This window comes from Aquarana catesbeiana, linkage group LG05 (assembly GCF_042186555.1).
Source record: "Aquarana catesbeiana isolate 2022-GZ linkage group LG05, ASM4218655v1, whole genome shotgun sequence".
Taxonomy (NCBI): Eukaryota; Metazoa; Chordata; class Amphibia; order Anura; family Ranidae; genus Aquarana; species Aquarana catesbeiana.
In genome coordinates this window covers 493,577,287-493,588,758 of record NC_133328.1, presented here as the reverse complement: position 1 = coordinate 493,588,758, position 11,472 = coordinate 493,577,287, and the positions used below count along the sequence as shown (strand labels likewise).

General features: G+C 52.4%; 1 protein-coding gene across 2 annotated transcripts in view; it reads left to right on the top strand.

Annotated features, from left to right (window-relative positions):
* Positions 1-4,254: 4,254 nt before the first annotated feature.
* Positions 4,255-11,472, top strand: part of TRAPPC8 (trafficking protein particle complex subunit 8) — a 156,204-nt gene continuing 148,986 nt past the window's right edge. For both annotated transcript variants that reach the window (XM_073631521.1, XM_073631519.1), the window contains exon 1: positions 4,255-4,588. In XM_073631521.1, the coding sequence (XP_073487622.1) occupies positions 4,432-4,588 (157 nt within the window). In that variant the 5' untranslated portion in view covers positions 4,255-4,431. The remainder of the gene's footprint in view (positions 4,589-11,472) is intronic.

The window sequence follows — 11,472 nt, the reverse complement described above, 5'->3', positions numbered from 1 at the left end:
TGCTGTCTGCCACACTCCCCCCTCAGTTCTGCAGCTGTCTGCCACACTCCCCCCTCAGATCTGCTGCTGTCCCCCCCAATCCCCCACAGATCTGCTGCTGTCCCCCAATCCCCCTCAGTTCTGCTGCTGTCCCCCCCCAACCCCCCTCAGATCTGCTGCTGTCTCCCAGACTCCCCCTCAGTTCTGCTGCTGTCCCCCCCAATCCCCCTCAGATCTGCTGCTGTCCCCCAATCCCCCTCAGATCTGCTGCTGTCCCCCAATCCCCCTCAGATCTGCTGCTGTCCCCCAATCCCCCTCAGTTCTGCTGCTGTCCCCCCCCAATCCCCCTCAGATCTGCTGCTGTCTGCCACACTCCCCCCTCAGTTCTGCTGCTGTCTGCCACACTCCCCCCTCAGTTCTGCGGCTGTCTGCCACACTCCCCCCTCAGTTCTGCTGCTGTCTGCCACACTCCCCCCTCAGTTCTACGGCTGTCTGCCACACTCCCCCCTCAGTTCTGCGGCTGTCTGCCACACTCCCCCCTCAGTTCTGCTGCTCTCTGCCACACTCCCCCTTCAGTTCTGCTGCTGTCTGCCACACTCCCCCCTCAGTTCTGCTGCTGTCTGCCACACTCCCCCCTCAGTTCTGCAGCTGTCTGCCACACTCCCCCCTCAGATCTGCTGCTGTCCCCCCCCAACCCCCTCAGATCTGCTGCTGTCTCCCAATCCCCCTCAGTTCTGCTGCTGTCCCCCCCCAACCCCCCTCAGATCTGCTGCTGTCTCCCAGACTCCCCCTCAGTTCTGCTGCTGTCCCCCCCAATCCCCCTCAGATCTGCTGCTGTCCCCAATCCCCCTCAGATCTGCTGCTGTCCCCCAATCCCCCTCAGTTCTGCTGCTGTCCCCCCCCAATCCCCCTCAGATCTGCTGCTGTCTGCCACACTCCCCCCTCAGTTCTGCTGCTGTCTGCCACACTCCCCCCTCAGTTCTGCGGCTGTCTGCCACACTCCCCCCTCAGTTCTGCTGCTGTCTGCCACACTCCCCCCTCAGTTCTGCGGCTGTCTGCCACACTCCCCCCTCAGTTCTGCGGCTGTCTGCCACACTCCCCCCTCAGTTCTGCTGCTCTCTGCCACACTCCCCCCTCAGTTCTGCTGCTGTCTGCCACACTCCCCCCTCAGTTCTGCAGCTGTCTGCCACACTCCCCCCTCAGATCTGCTGCTGTCCCCCAATCCCCCTCAGATCTGCTGCTGTCCCCCAATCCCCCTCAGTTCTGCTGCTGTCCCCCCCCAATCCCCCTCAGATCGGCTGCTGTCTGCCACACTCCCCCCTCAGTTCTGCGGCTGTCTGCCACACTCCCCCCTCAGTTCTGCTGCTGTCTGCCACACTCCCCCCTCAGTTCTGCGGCTGTCTGCCACACTCCCCCCTCAGTTCTGCTGCTGTCCCCCCCAACCCCCTCAGATCTGCTGCTGTCTCCCACACTCCTTCTCAGTTCTGCTGCTGTCCCCCCCAGATCTGCTGCTGTCCCCCAACCCCCCTCAGATCTGCTGCTGTCTCCCAGACTCCCCCTCAGTTCTGCTGCTGTCCCCCCCAATCCCCCTCAGATCTGCTGCTGTCCCCCAATCCCCCTCAGATCTGCTGCTGTCCCCCAATCCCCCTCAGATCTGCTGCTGTCCCCCAATCCCCCTCAGTTCTGCTGCTGTCCCCCAATCCCCCTCAGATCTGCTGCTGTCCCCCCAATCCCCCTCAGATCTGCTGCTGTCCCCCAATCCCCCTCAGTTCTGCTGCTGTCCCCCCCCAATCCCCCTCAGATCTGCTGCTGTCTGCCACACTCCCCCCTCAGTTCTGCGGCTGTCTGCCACACTCCCCCCTCAGTTCTGCTGCTGTCTGCCACACTCCCCCCTCAGTTCTGCGGCTGTCTGCCACACTCCCCCCTCAGTTCTGCTGCTCTCTGCCACACTCCCCCCTCAGTTCTGCTGCTGTCTGCCACACTCCCCCCTCAGTTCTGCAGCTGTCTGCCACACTCCCCCCTCAGATCTGCTGCTGTCCCCCAATCCCCCTCAGATCTGCTGCTGTCCCCAATCCCCCTCAGTTCTGCTGCTGTCCCCCCCCAATCCCCCTCAGATCGGCTGCTGTCTGCCACACTCCCCCCTCAGTTCTGCGGCTGTCTGCCACACTCCCCCCCTCAGTTCTGCTGCTGTCTGCCACACTCCCCCCTCAGTTCTGCGGCTGTCTGCCACACTCCCCCCTCAGTTCTGCTGCTGTCCCCCCCAACCCCCTCAGATCTGCTGCTGTCTCCCACACTCCTCCTCAGTTCTGCTGCTGTCCCCCCCAGATCTGCTGCTGTCCCCCAACCCCCCTCAGATCTGCTGCTGTCTCCCAGACTCCCCCTCAGTTCTGCTGCTGTCCCCCCCAATCCCCCTCAGATCTGCTGCTGTCCCCCAATCCCCCTCAGATCTGCTGCTGTCCCCCAATCCCCCTCAGATCTGCTGCTGTCCCCCAATCCCCCTCAGTTCTGCTGCTGTCCCCCCAATCCCCCTCAGATCTGCTGCTGTCCCCCAATCCCCCTCAGATCTGCTGCTGTCCCCCAATCCCCCTCAGTTCTGCTGCTGTCCCCCCCCAATCCCCCTCAGATCTGCTGCTGTCTGCCACACTCCCCCCTCAGTTCTGCGGCTGTCTGCCACACTCCCCCCTCAGTTCTGCTGCTGTCTGCCACACTCCCCCCTCAGTTCTGCGGCTGTCTGCCACACTCCCCCCTCAGTTCTGCTGCTCTCTGACACACTCCCCCCTCAGTTCTGCTGCTCTCTGACACACTCCCCCCTCAGTTCTGCTGCTGTCTGCCACACTCCCCCCTCAGTTCTGCGGCTGTCTGCCACACTCCCCCCTCAGTTCTGCTGCTCTCTGCCACACTCCCCCCTCAGTTCTGCTGCTGTCTGCCACACTCCCCCCTCAGTTCTGCAGCTGTCTGCCACACTCCCCCCTCAGATCTGCTGCTGTCCCCCAATCCCCCTCAGATCTGCTGCTGTCCCCCAATCCCCCTCAGTTCTGCTGCTGTCCCCCCCCAATCCCCCTCAGATCGGCTGCTGTCTGCCACACTCCCCCCTCAGTTCTGCGGCTGTCTGCCACACTCCCCCCTCAGTTCTGCTGCTGTCTGCCACACTCCCCCCTCAGTTCTGCGGCTGTCTGCCACACTCCCCCCTCAGTTCTGCTGCTGTCCCCCCCAACCCCCTCAGATCTGCTGCTGTCTCCCACACTCCTCCTCAGTTCTGCTGCTGTCCCCCCCAGATCTGCTGCTGTCCCCCAACCCCCCTCAGATCTGCTGCTGTCTCCCAGACTCCCCCTCAGTTCTGCTGCTGTCCCCCCCAATCCCCCTCAGATCTGCTGCTGTCCCCCAATCCCCCTCAGATCTGCTGCTGTCCCCCAATCCCCCTCAGATCTGCTGCTGTCCCCCAATCCCCCTCAGTTCTGCTGCTGTCCCCCAATCCCCCTCAGATCTGCTGCTGTCCCCCAATCCCCCTCAGATCTGCTGCTGTCCCCCAATCCCCCTCAGTTCTGCTGCTGTCCCCCCCCAATCCCCCTCAGATCTGCTGCTGTCTGCCACACTCCCCCCCTCAGTTCTGCGGCTGTCTGCCACACTCCCCCCTCAGTTCTGCTGCTGTCTGCCACACTCCCCCCTCAGTTCTGCGGCTGTCTGCCACACTCCCCCCTCAGTTCTGCTGCTCTCTGACACACTCCCCCCTCAGTTCTGCTGCTCTCTGACACACTCCCCCCTCAGTTCTGCTGCTCTCTGACACACTCCCCCCTCAGTTCTGCAGCTGTCCCCCCCAGATCTGCTGCTGTCCCCCCCCAATCCCCCTCAGATCTGCTGCTGTCTCCCACACTCCTCCTCAGATCTGCTGCTGTCCCCCAATCCCCCTCAGATCTGCTGCTGTCCACCACACTCCCCCTCAGTTCTGCTGCTGCGTTGTCACTAAGTGACTTAGTTAAGGCAGGTACACATTGCATACCACCTGTCTAAACTGGTTACCACTGTTTGCTTTTTTTCCCCAAAGATTGGCAAAAAAAAAAAGTATCAAAAACCATGCTTTTTGGGCGGGCGCGCGGGGGGGTGTCCCTGAATTGCAGTCTGGAAATGTGGTCACCCTAGCTCTCCGATGTGAAAGGTTACTTTTGGGTGAAGGAGGGGGCTCTCTGATGGTAAGCAGCATCATGTGACAGTTGTGACACTAGGCAGTACCCGGGATGGGCGCATGGTGGCGCCCGGGAGCGCACCGCCTCCTCCTCTACTGACAGGCGCGGAAGTCACGTGACAGGCTGGAACCGGCTGACGGGAGCGGGGCGGAGCGTGTGAGGGAGGAGGAAGCGGCGCCGTACACCGGCCGTACACAGCGACCCTTGTCTCCGGTCACCGAGGCCATGCTGAGGCCCTAAGCCCCGGGTGTTGAGCGTCGGTGTGTGCGGGATGGCGCAGTGCCTGCTCTCCGTACAGGAGTTCCTCCAGGACTCGTTCATCCCTCAGGTGGCGGCCCTGTGCAGTGACGAGGCCGAGAGACTGGCCAGGAAGAACCAGTTATCCTTCTGTGAGCTGGTACGGCCCTTCTGCAGGCTCAGCACTGAGGGTGAGTCCTGTGTCATCTGCATGGAGGGGGGGGCTGTCATCTGCATGGAGGGGGGGGGGGGGCTGTCATCTGCATGGAGGGGGGGGGGCTGTCATCTGCATGGAGGGGGGGGCTGTCATCTGCATGGAGGGGGGGGCTGTCATCTGCATGGAGGGGGGGGCTGTCATCTGCATGGAGGGGGGGGCTGTCATCTGCATGGAGGGGGGGGCTGTCATCTGCATGGAGGGGGGGGCTGTCATCTGCATGGTGGGGGCTGTCATCTGCATGGAGGGGGCTGTCATCTGCATGGTGGGGGCTCACAGTGTCTGATATGAAGGAGGAATGCCATCCTTTAACATGGGGGGCACCAATGTGTGTTCCTAGTTCTACAATCAGAGACTGACCTCAGTCGGTAGGTCGTGGGTCAGAGGTCGCAGTGACCAATGATGGGAATTGTAGGTGATTACCTGTGATGACCACATTCACTATATGAATTCCTTGTATTTCTCATGCCTTTGTTTACATTGATCTCCATGCTTTCTGCGGACCAAGCTGTCCAGCCACGATCACAATTAGGGCTCATTCACCTGGGCAGTCTCAGGGCGGTAACAGCAGGCGATTGAGCCGTAGTTATAACAGCCTCCACCTCCCACCTAAGCCAGGCCGCTCAGGGCTGCACACATCACAGCAAAAATTAAACAGGACACCGCTTTCTGCAGGTGACACCGCTGCCGCCCGCAACTTATTCAAGTGAATACGGCCATGCCACAACCAGCCTGCAACTGGCGAGGTGGGTCAGCACTCTCAGGGGGCGGAGTCTACTCCCTCTAAAATGCAGTCCACTGTGGATTGCTTTTCAGAAGTGCGGCGTTATAGCCACACTTGTAAATGAGCCCTTGGGGCTGATGAACACAGACATACAATATGTTGTGTACATAATATCCATACACAGAAATATTGTGCGCTCATTCACACTGCTCCATTATGGGGCACAGTATTTAGCATACGTAAACCAAAATGAAGTACGGTCCACGATTCCCTTTATTTTCACTGACATCCAAATTTTTAGCGCATGCTTTGGGGGGAGGTTGTGCCCCCTTCTTTAAGGTCCTACCAGTACACTCGGACATTGGAGAAGGGGGTACACCCCAAAAGCTTGCCTTGAAATTTGGTTGTTTGTGCAAATAAAATAAGTATTATGGACAGAATTCAAGTGCTCTTGTTTGTAAACACGGGAATATGGCTACAATCACCTCCAAGCTAAGTAAACCAAATCCAACAATCTACTTCTGCAGTCTGATTTTGACTGTATTTTATCGTATATATCAGGAATATGCTATTAGCGGACCTCCAGCTGTTGCAGAACTACAAGTCCCATGAGGCATAGCAAGACTGACAGCAACAAACATGACACCCAGTGGCAGAGGCATGATGGGACTTGTAGTTTTGCAACAGCTGGAGGTCCGCTAATTGCATATCCCTGATAGCTATAGGCATGTAAACTTAGGTGCAGATGCTTACAAGCATGCAGCGTAATTGCACCACCACCACTTTCGGGGGTGAGATGTAAAGATGGGCAGTCAGCAGCAATCGTGTAGAAAGTATTAAAGAACGACGTCATTCTACGCATGTCTTGCCCTCAATGAGGTATTCATGTGATGGCGGCAGGATTCACCTTGGAGACACAGTTTGATGGCTTTAAAAGTGTTGACTGGAGTTACTTTTTGCTTATTTAAAGAGATTGTAAAGCTTCGCGTTTTGTTATCCTTAAAATAACAAACATGTTACACTTGCCTGCTCTGTGTAATGGTTTTGCACAGAGTAGCCCTGATCCTCCTCTTCTCGGGTCCCCCATCAAGTGCCCCCCATAGGAAGTCACTTCCTATGGGGGCACTCATGCGGGCTCACTCCCGAGCTGGGCTGTTTGCCTCTATTCAGAGACTCAGCCCCACCCCCCGCTTTCTGCTCACAGTTTTTGACTGACAGCAGTAGGAACTAATGGCTCCTGCTGCTCTTAGTCAAGCCTGTGAGAGCCGGGAGAGGGGAGAATAGCTGCAGATGTACACAGCACTGGACTGAGATCTTAATGCAGAGAATTAAATTTGCTTTAAATCTAGGAGCCAGCTAAAAAAGTTAGGAGCCAGTTTTTTTTTTAACTAACAAAGCTTACGGATAGAACATGTAACATGTTCCTGAAGGTGGACTTAACCTTTAAAGCTTTCGCTGCCAGAACCGTTATTGCGTTTTTTTTTTTTGGACACGTTTGAAAAAATCATTTTAGACCTGAAGATTGCATAAAAACCCCCAAAATATTATTGATTTTCTGACACCCTAGAGAAAAATGTAGTGGTAGTTCCAATTTTTTATGTCACACAATATTACCGAAAAGGTCTAGGAAACACAAAATTTCAGTAAAAAACACATTAACCACTTAGCGACCGCCCACCATAGATTTACTGTGGCAGGGCGGCCACTCTGAGCCAAATCACGCACCTGGTATGTGATCTGACAGTTTGGGGTCTGGGGCGTGCGCCACCGGCGACCTACTCCTGCTGTGATTGGACACAGCGGGAGCCAATCAGCGGGTCCAGGGGACGTGATGTCAGCTGGGCCCTTCTGATTGTTTAGGAGAAAGGCAGACCGCCGTTCTGCCTATGTAAACAAGGCAGATTGCTGTCTGAAAGGGAAATGGGCTGATCTTGTGTTCCAGCTAAGCAGGAACACGGATCGTTACATTCCCCCAGTCAAAGTGCATCCCTCACAGTTAGCAATCACTTAGACCCCTTTCACACTGAGGTGTTTTTCAGGCTAAAAATAGCGCCTGAAAAACGACTACCCTGCAGCCTGAGTGCTTTCACACTGAGGCGATGTGCTGGCAGGAAAAAAAAACTCCTGCAAGCAGCATCTTTGGAGTGCTGAATACACCACTCCTAAAGCACCAGCAAAGTGCTACTGTAGTGGTGCTTTGCGGGTCGTTTTAACTTTTTCGGCTGCTAGCGGGGGTTAAAAGTGCCCCGCTAAAAACATTTCACAACTTTGTCGCTGTGTGAAAGGGGCCTTATAGGGAACACATTTAGCCCTTTGATCGCCCCTGAAGTTAACCCTTTCCATGTCAGTGTCATTAGTACAGTAACTTTTGCGCAAATCAAATTAATATACACATATTGGGATTTTCTTTATCAATAATATGTAACAGAATACATATTGGCCTAAATTGATGAAGAAATTCGATTTTTAATTTTTCTTTTATTGTGAATGTTTTATAGCAGAATGTAAACAATATTATGTTTTTTTTTTTTTTCAAAATTGTCAATCTTTTTTTGTATATAGCGCAAAAAATTAAAACAGCAGAGGTGATCAAATACCCACAAAAGCTCTTTTTGTGGGGAAAAAAGGACAAAAATGAATTTGAGTACAGCGTCACACGCCCGCGCAATTGTCAGTTAAAGTAACGCAGTGCCATATCACAAAAAATGGCCTGGTCATTAAGGGAGTAAAACCTTTCGGAGTGGAAGTGGTTAAAGTAATTTTAGAGGGCACAAAAACACAAATTACCCAATTTTTTTTTTTAGCAAAATTTAAAAGATGAGGTTCCGCTGAGTAAATACCCAATGTGTCAAACTTTAAATTTGCATGCACCAGCGAAATGGCGGCAAATTTCAGTATCTTATCCTTTCCATAGGCAACACATTAAAAGTCCCCTATAGATCAGCAGTTTAGCGTTACGAGAGAGGTCTGGTGCTAGAATTATTGCTATCACTCCAGCATGCGTGGTGATATGTAACTTGTGTATCGCAATTGACGTGTTTTCAGGCATAGGCGCCTGAAATGTGCGTGTGTTTGTACGTGTGTATGTGGGGTGTGCGGGCTTCAATTTTTTGGGGGGCGATTTTATGTGCTTTTTTTTTTTTTTTTCATCACGTGATGATTTTTTTGGTGACGTAACTAGAAGACCCTGGATGTCTTCCCTGTGCTCCACTGAATGTAATGCAATGCACATAGCACTGCACTACCTTCTTTACTGGCCTTGATAGCCAGGGAAATTGTCAACAGGGACCTGGAAGTGACGTCGTACACGTGGATATAGGATTGTGTATATGGGATTGTATGATATTATTATTTTTTATTTATTTATATGGTTGAACTAGATGGACTTGTGTCTTTTTTTTCAACCTGGCTAACTATGTAACAACAAGGAGGAGAGGAGTGCAAACGTGTGTCTGCTCTCCTCCTTCCCTTCTACTCGGCGGCACCCACTATGCTGATCCTGGGCCTGGGATACAGCACGGGGTATGTGGCAGCATTCGGGCAGCAACCCAGGTGCCAGGATGCAATTTCTTGTTGCCTTGGCTACCTGGCACCTGGGATTTGTTGAACCCTGCATTAAGGTAAAGGACCCTTTACCTTTACAACCGCTTTAAAGTGGAACCAAATTCACACCCAAGAAATGTGCTAGTTGATAGTTTCTGCAGAGCAGTAAAAGCTTCTTTACCCCTCTTATGCCAATAAAAAAGTGTCCACTGCCTGCCTCCCATTGGCCAAAGAAAAAGAGAAGTACAGTAGGTCTGGATGAAGCGGGGGAGATCATTGTAGCGGTGAAGATGGGTAGCGCAGACTTTGTGAAGGAGGACAAGCTAAGAGGTAAGTTTGCCGTAATGTGTAAATGTTCCTTATATACTTGCACATTATGGTAAGTGCTCCTAGGGACTTTGAGCTTAGTTCTGCTTTAAAGTGATCCTGTCATTGATAGTAAACAGTCCCAACAGGCATACCTGGGAAAGAAGTGAATACCTCTCCCACTGCCTGTGCCTCTAGAACGGCGCTCTGCTCACCAGAAATCCCTGGCTGTAGTCCATTGGGAAACAGACACTTTCGGGAAAGATGGTCATTTGGTCCCCTGCCGCCCTAAATGGTTTCTCCTGCTAACCTCCTGGCATTACAGGAAGAAGGTCCTGTATGACGGTTGATGGGAGGAACAATAGAGAGCTGCAGGAGACCAAGAAGATCAAAACTATCCGTTTCCCATTTGGACTTTAGTCAGGGATCTCGTGAAGGAAGCTGTGTTCTGGAAGTGGGAGAGATAAATACTCTTCTTTTCTAGGTATGTCTGTTTGGAATGTTGTTAATGACAGGATCTCTTTAAGGACCATTTAAAAAAGATATGTCCAAAAGTTACCCTATCCACATGGTGACAAAGCTGCATTATTTTACTGCAAAAAAAAACAAACAAACACCTGAGTTGTCACTATACTAAAGGAAATGAAAAATAATTGATGTACTAACAGGATAAACAGGTAATAGAAGTTACAGTTGGGACTCCTGTACAATAATTACTATGTTAATGCTAATTACAGATTGTAATGTTTGAATTTGATTATAGTTCCACAATGAGGTGTCTTAGGTTTTCTGTCGCTGCATTCAGTATAAAGTGTACTTTGATTGCTATGTGCCTTTATTGGTACACATCAGAGCTTTCAGTTAAAAGAGTGACTTCGCTCCCCTGTGTTCCTTTGTGCTGTTTTAAAGCGAAACTAAATCCATCTGTGTAACAGTTTAAAAAAAAAAGTTATATTCCTGACATGCTGGAATACTAACTGTCACATTTGCTTGTGCTCTCAATCAAATTGTCTAACCATCATAACTGATACCATGTGCAGCATCGTGGAAGTTTCAGATCAAACTGAGGCTAAGATGGCAGCTTCCTTGGCTGAAAGGGATAGGAGGGTTTAGTTCCGCTTTAAAGTGGTTGTAAACCTCAGACATGAAATATGAACAAAGCATATCCCTTTATAGTGTGTACTTGTCAATTCAAAGCACTAAGTTCCCTTTCACACATGCTGTTCGCCTGTCCGTTTTTCAGGCAGACTTGATCAGACACTCGATTCACCTCTACGGAGCGATGGATGTCAGCAGTTATTTGTCCGCTGACATCCGCTGCTATCCGATCCGGTCTACCAAAATCCAGATGGATGGAGGTCCTATTTTCCATCCGTCGATTGCATCGAATGAAAATGGACAGGCGGTCTGTTTTTCATCCGCTCTCCCCATAGAGGCGAGTGGGACTCTGACAGGTTCATCTCGGCACAGTGAGCGGAGATGGACCTGTCATCCTCCTGCCCAGCGGGGATCAGCGGATCGATCCCCCGCTGAACAAGCGAAGTATGTCAAAGCAGGCTCCTTTCACACCGAGGCGCTTTACAGGCGCTATAGCACTAAAAATAGCGCCTGTAAAGAGCCTCTCCTGTCATTCCAGTGTGAAAGCCAGAGTGCTTTCACACTGGAGCGGTGCGCTGGCAGGACGGTAAAAAAAAGTCCTGCAAGCAGCATCTTTGAGGCGCTTTTAGGAGCGGTGTATAAACCGATCTTAAAGCGCCCCTGTCCATTGAAATCAATGGGCAGCGCCGGAAAAGCGCCACTGCAGCAGCACTTTGAACCCTTTTTCGTTGTTTTGGACGAAACGCTGGACCCCCGCTAGCGGGCGAAAAGCACCGCTAAAACGACGGTAAATCGCCGCTAAAAATAGCTTTACAGCTGACACCCCCCTGCCCCAGTATGAAAGTGCCCTTAGTGTAATTTCTGCCCACTGCCTCCTTCCTCTGCTATCAGCATGAGAACAATGGTGACAGGATGGCCCAGCCAATAATTGACAGCTTTAGCTCTGTTCCTGTGTTCTGTGTGAAGGGGGTGTGTCCTCCCCCCTCCAATCAGCTCTCGGAGTTCTCACTGATGTAACTTTAGCCACTCCCTGCATTTCAGGGCTGAGAAACCCTGTGTAAATTCTGCACTTTGAATTTATGTAGGGGAAAGAGGGTTGTCGATAAACGGGTGCAACTTATGTAGGAGGAATTGTTTAATCCCTGTGTCGCCTGAGGGCAGTCACCTAACCGGATATATGTGAGGGTTTA